This window comes from Lycorma delicatula, chromosome 9, assembly GCF_047948215.1.
Source record: "Lycorma delicatula isolate Av1 chromosome 9, ASM4794821v1, whole genome shotgun sequence".
Taxonomy (NCBI): domain Eukaryota; kingdom Metazoa; phylum Arthropoda; class Insecta; order Hemiptera; family Fulgoridae; genus Lycorma; species Lycorma delicatula.
In genome coordinates, this window is record NC_134463.1 from 132,744,373 (window position 1) to 132,756,116 (window position 11,744).

At 30.3% G+C, this 11,744-nt stretch overlaps 1 protein-coding gene across 8 annotated transcripts in view; it reads right to left on the reverse strand.

Annotated features, from left to right (window-relative positions):
• The window catches only part of LOC142329891 (presenilin-associated rhomboid-like protein, mitochondrial), a 24,698-nt gene extending 13,442 nt beyond the window's left edge, over positions 1–11,256 (reverse strand). For 3 of the 8 annotated variants that reach the window (XR_012757613.1, XR_012757614.1, XR_012757612.1), the window contains exons 1-4: positions 11,161–11,256; positions 7,396–7,493; positions 3,049–3,172; positions 1,614–2,059 (exon numbers count right to left, since the gene is read on the reverse strand). Coding sequence is in view for 4 of the 8 variants with exons in the window: in XM_075374804.1 (XP_075230919.1) it covers positions 3,082–3,172; positions 7,396–7,493; positions 11,161–11,250 (279 nt within the window). In the remaining 4 variants the exon portion in view is untranslated. Of the gene's footprint in view, positions 1–1,404; positions 2,060–2,226; positions 2,528–3,048; positions 3,173–7,395; positions 7,494–11,160 lie in introns of those variants that run through there. The other 5 variants (XR_012757615.1, XM_075374804.1, XM_075374803.1 and 2 more) reach the window with 3 other exon arrangements.
• Between the last annotated feature and the right edge of the window lie 488 nt (positions 11,257–11,744).

Consider the following 11,744-nt stretch of genomic DNA (forward strand, 5'->3'; position numbering starts at 1 on the left):
TTCAAAAGACATTCCTTTCACAAGTCTAAAATTACTAATAACATGGTCTTTGGAAGTTATTTTTATCCTCCTTAGTCCACCTTTGTTGTTCAATCACTTTTTTACAGTTAATTTTAGCTTGCTTAGGTTATAGTTTTGAATATAATTAATATTTTTAACGAAGCGCAGCATAATTTGTATGAAAATGACTATATCAAGGACATCCAGAAAGGTTTGGCTGATGGAAAATTACAGACTTTATTAATAAATAAAATAGAAGTAATTTAAATAAAATTAAATTAGTTTTACTTCCTTGTACGAAGTAAAGAAAGTATTGTGATCATGAAATATTTTGGTTTTCATATTTCAACAGAAATATCAATTTTGACCATCCCTGAATCCATTTTGACTAGTTGCGGCATGACATCTGTATGCACATATGTATTATGTATCTCATATAATTAAAAAATGATTAGCCGTATGATGTTGAAATTTTGGATTTAGGACTGTTGTAACATCTAACTGTGCACCTCTCCTTTTGATTGCCTGAACCAAAAGTGTCAAAAAAAGCCAAAAATAAAAATAAAATTGGTGTTTGGACTTTTTCTTAACTGCAGTAATAAAAGCCCTCATTGATAGCTTTTTAACGATATATCAAAAGTGGTACTTCTTTTCATTGGTTTCAGAGTTATAACCAAATAAAATTTTTATTAATGAAATATTTGGATCTTATAAACACATTGATTTATTAATAATTATGTTAACCTCTCACTGTAAAATTATTTTTATGATGAATAATAATTCAATAACAAAAAAAAGATAAAATATTAGAAGTTTTTTATGAAATAAAATTTTATGTACTTTTCATTTAAAAAAAATAATGTGTAAATGTAATTTAATTTAATCTGTGTACAAGGAAGTCATGTGTTGTCCACATCAGATATTTCTGTTATGATAAAATACTGAACTATTGCTAGTAAAAAAATTCAAGGATTACTATTAAAATGTAGAATTCTATCTTTAACTTTATCGCACTTTTTAATTTTTTTCTTGGTTGAACACATCATTTGTTATTGTGTCTGTATTTTGAGTAATTACTGTTACTGTAAAATTAAACCACTTTCTGTGTAATTTGTCTTTAGGTGTTTGTTCTATTAAATTGAATTTTTTCTCTCTTAAAAATGTATGAAGAATTTTTTAAAAGAAAATAACATCGCATATATATTATATAAACTTAATTATAACAAAAGTAATAATTTGGGATTTGTATGTTAGCAAAGATGATGGTCTGAATTATTACTTCAGAATGCATTTCTGTTGCTGAACTAATTTCAGGATGGCAGTATGAACTTTTACATTGATAACAATATAGTAAAGGTACTGTAAGAATTTAGACTTTGATTAAAGTAACAACCCACCAGAAAGTAATGAACTTAGATTTTATTTTGCAGAAGTTATTGTTTCAACTAATATGCTACCATAATTTATTTTTACATTGAAAATAATCTGAAGTTTTAGGTAAGTAAGCCACTGCTATAGTACAAAATATAACATTTCAATTTGATTTTAAAAATAAACTTTTGTTTCCACATATTTTTATATTTTAATTTTAAAAAGTTTAATATTATATTTACTTTTTCTGTCATCTGTCACACTGGTTTGATGGTATTCTCCATTTTTTTCTGTACTGTGCAAATCTTTTAACTTTGACGTATTTATACATCCTTAATCGCTGTTTTATATTCAAATATATATTTTTCACAGCTTTTTATGTTCCATACATCTTTCTGTTACTAAATTAATTGAACGTGGATATCTTAATACACAGCCCATCAATCTCTTTAAAAAGTTTTGTCACAAATTTTAAATATGATTAACCTGAAAACCTAACTTTTCACTTTATAGAAGATAATTTTGATAATAATGAGATCTTTATCATGCTGATCTTTATGGGAGCATGAAAAAGTCTTTCTTCTGGAAGGTTCTTGTTTTTAATCCAAGTCAGGGTTGACTTTTTTCATACACAACAAAATTCATCTTTCATCCATAAAAAAGTATAGCAATTAAATTTGGCATCAGCCTGTAATTAAAAGCATAAATAAATTATTCCCTTAAATATAAAAAGAAAGGTGGTAAAAGGTATCTAATTTATTAAAGAAAAATTTACTTTTTTGTAACATTTCATCAAACTTATTTAAAAGAAGCATTTCTTTAAAAATAAACTGTTTTTTTTTTATATTAGTCAGAAGTAAGATAAAAAAACAAATTAATATATATCGATAACAAAATAGGAAATAAAACATTAAATTTTTGTTTACAAAATAATAAAACATTTTTTATTTTTTAATATTAAAATACCATTCGAATTTAATTTAAATGACTTCACACATAAATAAATGCATACACAACAATGTGTATTAAAATATGTGCACGTTTTAATAAATACTATCCAGAATTAAATATTTTTTCGTCACATTTTTTTGTAATAAATGCATTCATTATTATTTATAAAAAAATTACTTATCCCTGCAGTGTAACATTTGAAAATCTGTAACAAAGAAAAGTAATACATATATTTTAAGGATTTCATTATCTTTTTTAAACGTCCTTTTAAGGATGCTGCTCTTTGTGTGAAATAATCATTAGAACACAAAATGCATATATGTTGCAAAAAAAAATCCAAACATGCACGGATACACCGGTCGAATTAAAAATCATTCATTCTAAACGAAGGATACATTGATAAAGAAGTACACACAATAATCAGTTTTTATTGTAATCTTATTGCTTTGTAGCTATTAAAAGTTAGCAAAAATGATTTAAAGGAATACAATGTTTATATGAACATCATCTTAGTACATATTCTGAAAATCATATAGTACATATGATTTTCAGAACCTTCAATCCGATGAACAGTACTTTTCATGACTTACTGGAACAGTACTCTCACTAACATTTGTTTGCATTTTCATTCATTTGGTTATGTGAACATAATTTATTTTGTTATATATTGAAAGGTAAAAAAAAAAAAAAATTAAATCAAATTACTTGCATAGGAAATATATTTACCTTTAAAATATTTGATTATTAACATTGTTTTTATCAGTCAAAAGATGACCTAAAATCATGCCATGCTTGAACAACATATTTACGGTTCTGCCAAATGTAATAATTTCCATAATAATACCATCCTCTGAAAAAGAAGATTATATGCATTCAACACAATATACATAATAACAAATTTATACTAGAAATTACTTATGATTACAATAGTTACTGTTATCAAATCCTCTGCAATAAGTCTGCTAGGAAAAAATTGTATTATGTTAATTACTCTAATAATCAAACCAGCCTGTATATTATATTATTTGATGACACAATATATTACATAATTTGTTGATTTACTATCTTTTTATGCTTATATATATATAAAGCATGTTACAACTGTACGGTTAACGCATAAAACAGACAGGTTCTTTCAACTCAGCACATTCCCAAATCAGTACCAAAAAACCCCTTCAACTTACTTGTTTTTACCAGTTATCAATGATTTGAATTTTCTGTTTTCTTTTTCCATCATAATTTTTTAATAAACCTTATGCCCCACAAGTATTACATGCTTATGTTATCATGCAATAACACAATGCTCTTTGTTAGGTGTCATTGATTGTATATTCTGGTGTGCAATTTCTATATCATTTGATAGAAGGCTAGCGCAGCATTTGTTATGTGCTTCCTTTTTGAAAGTCGATCAACAATGTACCGAATTGATCCCGAATAACTATGGTGATAAATATGCCTAAAAAGCAAATCCTGCTTATACTTTCAATTGTGACAACAGATGTACTATACAAAAATGATTGGCATTTCATTTCTAAAGTGCTATGCAATACTCATTTTCATTACCATAAACAATCAAATTGAAAAATTCATCATTTCTTCTGTATACTATGACAAAAATGCCACTAGTTTATGGTCTTTTATTAACTAATATGAGTAGTAACATACATAAATTTTGTTATCATCCAACTCTTGATAAATGATTTTATAAAAAATTGCTCTAGAAAGAACTGGAAAAATCAATCCAAATCCAAGATATTGACAGGAAAGCTTAAAAGATGTAACACTGTCCTTATTTCATGGTGACAATGATAATTATATCATATATACTTTAAAACTAGATTATTTAATTAAAATTCAATATAAATGACCACGTAAAATCATTTCAAGATGGTAAATTAAAATAAACATTGGGGAAAAAACAACCCAACCTTATACTGTAGAAGAAAGTAACATTACTAAATGGTCATTCAGTAAAAATTTTAAAGTGAGAAAGTACTATATTTAGTAAAAGTAACGGGGATAGGGAACATCTTTTTTTCAGACTCCCTTCTTTATTACGGTTTCTTTCTTATGCTCTCAACACTAAATTTTTTTAAAATGCAGAACATTTTATTCCAGTCTACATTATCAAATGACTTTTCTATGTCTATAAATGCCATGACAATACAAATATAAATGCCATATATGCGACAAGTTGGTGGATCACACTATACGACTCCTGTTGTATTGCCCAAAGGAATTCTTGCATCCAATCTTTCCCAACTATCCATCTGCTTGGCTGACTCTGAGGCAAATCACAATTAACAACTGAGGTAAAAACTGGTCTATAACTGCTTCTAATGTTTTAGGACATGTAGTCTTTGCCTAAAAAGAATTCAGTGACGAAAAAGCAGACGTAAGGAATTTTATCTGGTCTGACAAAGCCTAGACCAATTTGGTCGGTTCTTTCCATGATGGACATGCATTCTCCTTTTGCACATTATTAGAAAGAGCCTGGACAAAACTTAACAGTGCGTTGTATAGGATTCCTCATGTTGAGGGATTTTCTATATTCCTGACAAGCTACACAAAAGGACACTTTCTGCTCGGTACAAATTTTTAATAAAGCCTGTTCCTCCTTGGAAAGGGGGCAACCTCGAAACAATCTTGAAGTTTTGCCAAATGCGAACCTTTACAATTAATACATTTTTCAGCTTCAAAGCATGCACTATCATCATGTCCTGTACGGCTGCAATGCAGACAAATCTGTTCCCTCATGCAACCAATTTTGTTGTGATCAAAACCCTGATACTGTAAGCAGCATCTTGGGTTTGGTATGAATGGTCACACACAGACAGAGAGGTAGCCAAGTCTTATTCGCTTAGGAACAGTTGGAGTAAAAAAGGTTAGGATAAGTGAAAATGTTGACACAACCATTTTACTTATTCATAATCCTCTGCACAGAAGTGACTGACTGCGATGATAGATCTTCTGATATTTCAGATAATTCAATACCAGCCAACTCATGGTAAAAGATCACTCTTAGAAAGATACACTCTCCTGCTGGAATTTAGTGTATTATTGGGCTCCACTATCACTTTGTCCTTCCCCATGCACCTAAGGGCTAGGAGTTTCCGACTCTTGTTATCATTACTTACCTGGGCACCATTACTAAGTTTTTTAATAAATTTCGAAGCCAGAGCTGTTATTATGCACTTACTTATTACAAAGAGAGAAACCTTAGAAAAGGATTTAACTTCCTTGTTACACTTTACTAAAAGAAACCATACATTTAATAATTTAGCACTCTCTGTTACATTACTTGTTTCTTTATTGTTCGATACCTCTTCAGCTGAAAAGGTTGGTAGAAGTCTTTTCAAACTCCCAGTTTGTTAGTTTTTTCAAGAGGAACAACAAGTACTGAAATATTATTAACTAAAACCGAAATTTTGTTCCCAAAGGACCAGCGATTCAACAGAAGACTCCAGCACAGCGTTCGCATACTGGAGAAGGTAGGGTTATGTACAGTTGGGTTCACCCTGGTTTCAGAGGACATGAAAAGAACTCTTTTGGCTGATAATGAAGATGTACGTGGCATAATTAAGATAATCAAAGACATTAATCTAAAAGATTGCCGTTTTATGTGGCCTATGCATGGAACTCTGACAGAAGGGTGATATTAGCAAAGAATGTGGAATGAAATTTTAAATAAAACAATGCCAACAATACTGATGTAATGCATCGTGAAGATTTTATAACGTAAGGAATTTTACACAAGAGATTTCATATCGGGCAATACAGACTGTGATTTCGAGAATGTTGATGAATGGATCATTAGTGATGACAATAACCCAGGGTACTAAATTTTGTGCAATGATGAGATTGTAGATACCATATATGATCAGCCAACAGCTCAAAAAAAGGCAATGACTTACATCCAGGGCTGTCTCACACAAACTTAATTTTTGTCCATCATTATTGAACAGTTAAAGCATACAGATTCTTTGTTAAAATGATTATGTGATCTCGTACAGTTGCCGCCAAATAACGGTGAACTTGGAGTGGCGACAATTACTACCCAACGTATCATACATCATGTTTATGCTACTAAGAATTGACTAATCATGGTGTGCCAATGTTTTAGAGAACAATAGTATAGCAGATGTGCGGGCTGATCATCCAAGCGCACTGTTACATGTTGGCTACTGTAGCTCCTAAATGAAGATCAACATACAAGCAAATATACATTCTTGATTTTTTTAAAAAAGAAATAGTATTTTTAAAGGTATGTTTAAATTATTAAATGTTAGTATTAATAAAGTTTTATTCTATGAAACGTACTGTAATTTTTTTCTATTTTTTTAACAGTTTTAAAATAATATATTTTTATAATAAATGCAATTTCTCTTCAATATGTTTTTGTAAGTTTTTGAAATGATATTTTTTATAAAACAGTAAGGTAGTAGTAAATTTTAATTTATTTAAAATGGTTTTTATAAATTCAGATTCTTTTATTAGCAAATTTCTACCACATTCGATTTTTGTAACGTCTAATTGTATCTGTTTTTTATTATACTGTACTTACTTATGTTCTGAGTATCTTTTTACTGTAATACAATTATTTTTTATACTTTCATATTTTTATTAAGTGTGATACCCATTATACATCGGAATGGTATGTCCACACTTATGATGAACCTTTTTTAATTTTCCATTTAGCTGGATTTAGCCTTGTAAATGGCAGTCTGGATAATCGGCATTCCATTGTATTTTACACATGTTATCTTAAAATATAAAATAACATTATTGTTGTATACAATGTTACTGTAGACAGAAAAACAGATTGTTGTAGAACTGATTATGTTATTTATTTCATAAAAGTTCATCAGCAATTAGTTATATTTTTATGATGATGTATAAATGAAGAAAAATATCATATAAAAGATTGTCAAAAATGATTAAATCTCCAAGGATCTGTTTATTTTTAGCTTATATTTAAGACATAAGTTTGCACTTATAATTTATTAACTATTAATCTCTATAACTGTTAATCTCTTAAAAGTAAAAGAATAAAATTTTTAATTTATATCTTACATTCCTACTATGGCACCACCAAGATGTGCTGCACGATCAAAAAATTGCCACTTAAATAAAATACCAGCAGCATCCAATGTCATTATTGCTTTTATAGCCTAAAAAAAATAAAAAATTATTAAATTTACTTCTTAATGCAAAACATACCTGTTAATACAGACTAGTTAAGGCCTGTCAAATAAAATAATTATTTCTAATAACAATTTTGAAGCAAATATAATGAATGAAAATATAAAAACAATTTCCATGTTTGTATTTTATATATATACGAGCATATCGCATTGTTATCACTTGTTTATCACATTTTTAGAGGAATACAATGTGATAAACAAGTGATAACTAATTTTAATTGTTATATTTTAATTTAACAACTTAAAATGATGAAAAATCATGTTTTTTAATATTTAAAACATTATTGTTGTACACAACGTTACTGTAGACAGAAAAACAGATTGTTGTAGAACTGATTATTTTATTTATTTCATAAAAGATTAAATTTTGAATATGTAAGATCTAAAGATAAATTTAGAATTTTAAATAGACACTGATAAAAAAAATAGATAACTGATGGTCAAGTCTACCCTATATATTCAACTTGAATGTCAAGGGAATCTTTCTTAATCTTTTTTTACACCTATATTTTTAATCTTCTAATTATGAATGACTTGTCTTACATCTAGAAGCTATGTCTTCACAAATTTATATACTTAAAATGAGAAAAGTAGAAATGTAAACCGAGGTTTAGCTAATAAAGGAAACAAAAGTAAGTTAGATTACGTAGAAATTATATTAATTTGATTACATTATTATAAATTATATAATATAAGAATTACATAATTTAATTCTTATGAATATAAATATTACATAATTTGGTTTAGAAATAAATATTTTTCAAGGAATAATTACAAAAACTATTTATTAACTAAATAATCCCTATTTAAGTTATCTGAAATTTTGGCATTGGTATATTGGGAGATTTCCTCCACTCCTTTTAAAGCGGGCAAGAAAGGACAGTTGGTGCACTTCATTAATAACTATTTTACACTTGTTTAGTAACCACAATATGTTACCAGGTATTGATAATGTTTTTGTCTAAAAATTTATCTTTTCTTTCCCATAAACATTCTTTTGACATACTTGGAAAGAAAATTATCTGGTACCCGCCTATAATATTCCAATCTCACCTTCTCATGTTCATTCTTTTGATTGTCAGAACCGCAAACCTATTTTTATGATGATTAAGATTTTATAAATCATTACACAATAGCAATATGCATGCTATCTAAAATACTAAATAAAGAAATGGACTGAAAGATAATTCTGGTTAATCAAGATATTTAGTGATCAGACCAAGTACTATTTTAAGTCACGATTACTAGGTTTCTACTGTATTACTGTACAGTAATCACAAAGTGTAAAACACATTTAAATTTACATAAGCATAGACTAAATATCATTAAAAAAAAGAAAAAAAAGAACTTGCAAGTAAGTAGTGTTTTAGTCAAATCAACCATTTAGCTTTTCATCATTAAAATTATTCATAAACAAATTGGATGTTAAGTATTATTCTTTTTGACTAGGATGGTAGAAACGGGGATTTACTAAACCTTCCCTTGCTATGGAGCAGACAAAAATAAACTAAGTATTTTTCAACCACATAGGCGGTTAGATTACAGTGCATTCAGAAAATTGCTGTGCACAAGAAAAAAAGTAATGAAATTTTCTTAGTATTACTTTATAAAAATGGATACTGTAATTACTAGAATAGTTTATAAAAAGTGTTGAAAATGACCTCCTCCAACATCAGAACAAAACTGCACACATTTCAATTTGTTTTCAAACACTTTAACCAGCTGGTGTACTGGAATGTCTCTTACGTATGTCGTTAATGAGGATTTTAGTTCGTCAACTGTGTGTGATCTGTTGTGATACACTTCTTCTTTCACTGCTGCAGAAAGTAAGATAGTCAGATTGGGTGATTGTGCAGGCTACAAACCCCTTCAAATGATTCATTCACCGAAGACATTTCATAAAAACATAATTGACCTGTTAGTTGTGTACACTGTGGCACAATCTTGTTTGAACAAACCGTGATAATTTCCATTTCTGTTAACTGACTAATGAAGTTTGTTAAAACAGCACAATAACAGTCACTATTAACTGTATTTTTAAAAAAGTTTGGACCCACAACGCGTATTTGACCCAGACTCCAATTTTTGTAAGATTGTTTGTGTAATTCATTGGGGTTGGGGTTCTGTCAGGAACAAGACATAGAGAGACAACAGGACTCTAAGGCACGCAGATTCACGATGGATGAGGTGACCTGGGCAATTGGTAGATTGGGTGACAAACGGAGTCCTGGATCTGATGGGATTCCTGCACTGATTCTCAAAAGCCTTGTGAGATGGATCTTTTGGGAGATCATGGTTAATAGGGGTCTGGAGAGTGGCTTCTTCCCGGTTTGCTGGAAGGAGGTATGGGTGGTCTTCCTCCCCAAGGGAGGACCAGCTGGTTGGCCAGCAGAGTATCATCCTATTTGCCTGTTAAATACCACGGCTAAAGTGGTGAAAAGGATGCTGGCAGTAATTGATGAACTAAAAGCTGGGATGGATATTCACTTAAACCAATATGGCTTCTGTAAGGGAAAGTCCGACTACCCAGGTGATCTCAAGAGTGATAAACTGGGCTGCGAGAGAAAGAGAGGGCACATGGAGAACGAGGAATATGCGGATGATGATTTTGTTAGATGTAAAGAATGCATTCGGCTCCATACTGTGGGGATCCATTATGGTGTCGCTGAGAGAGAAAGGCATTACTAATTAACTGTGCAGGCAGGTTGGAGATTATCTAAAGGATAGGTGGGCCACAGCTGATACACAACAAGGCGGTTATTGGTTTCAGCTGTTTGGAGGTGTTCCACAGGGGTCAGTGCTGAGGCCCCTGCTTTGGAATGTGGTTTATGACGGCGTGTTGAAACTTTGTCTGCCAGCACAGACGGAGACCATTGCATATGCCGATGACCTTGTGGTCCTTGTCAGCGGAAGGACGGAAGAGGAAATACAGACAAGAGGCAATTCTGCATTATCTTTAACTGACAAGCGGATACAAACACATGGACTGAAACTGGTGGTTAACAAATGTAAGTTCATTTGTTAATCAGGGCCCAACATAATTGGGTCCCGATTATAGGCAGTATAAACCCCTCCCCTAGTAGTTATAGGCAGGCAAGAAAATGTACAGACTGAGTCACGGTCCTTGGATGGGGGCTCAGGAATGACATAGTTGGGCCTGGTTAACCCCAAGATATGGCTTTCATGCTGAAATTTCCAGCAGCTTCTGTTCGTTTAGTTTTGGTGGTCTTCCACTTTGAGCAATTCAATTCAGAAAACTAGTGCTTTATTAAATCGATATACTTGTTACCTTCATGAAAAATGTGTTCAACGAGAAAAATGCCCTCCTCAACAGAAAGAAACATTATATTTCTTGCAACAATTGACTCTGATAAATGAAACAACATGAATTGAAGCATGTTCAATCACAGCTCAACAACTGACATCTCGGTTTATTACACCCAATGGTTGTCCACAGAGCAACTAACCTAACGTCCAAAGGAATGCACCACATAATTATAAAGCATCTGCACAGTGCATAAACACTGAAATAAAGCCTACCTGTAAACTCAAAAAAGAAAAAACACTATTATATTATAATAAAATTTTTTAAATAAATTTTAATTAATAAAATATTATATGTAATTAAACTTACATGATGAGCTTTAAAATGTACAAATGGTAAAAATATTAGTGACATCTCAGTATCTGGGTAGGCAGTACAAACATAACCAATGATGGCCATTATAGCACCAGACTATAACACAAAAATTTATTCCAAAAATACAAAATTACAGCGTTAATCAAAACTAATATAACCTAAATAAATTAAATACTAAGTTAAAATTAACTTAATTGAGTTTATTACTTACTTATTTAAATTTATTTTGATAGGGATAAGTCAACAACTGTTATGCTAGTGCTTATTCAGTATTTAGTAAACCAAGTAGGGAAGAGGGACCCCACCTTTTTCTTTACTGCAAGGCTTTTGATTACTTGGATCATGTACTAGTAAGTGAGAAATGTGTAATGTCAATGAATATGCTCGGAGCATGCCTGCAGAAAGTTGGAAGTATAGATGCTAATCGATAATGTTAGCTAAAAGTGTTTTTCAGTGTTACTGGATAATTAAATTAATTAATTATAAGTGTTTCACTTGTTCTATTTTGGATCTCACAGTCTTGAAAACATTTTTTTCTTGGCAACCACTTACCAGAACAACCTGTTTTAATTTTTACA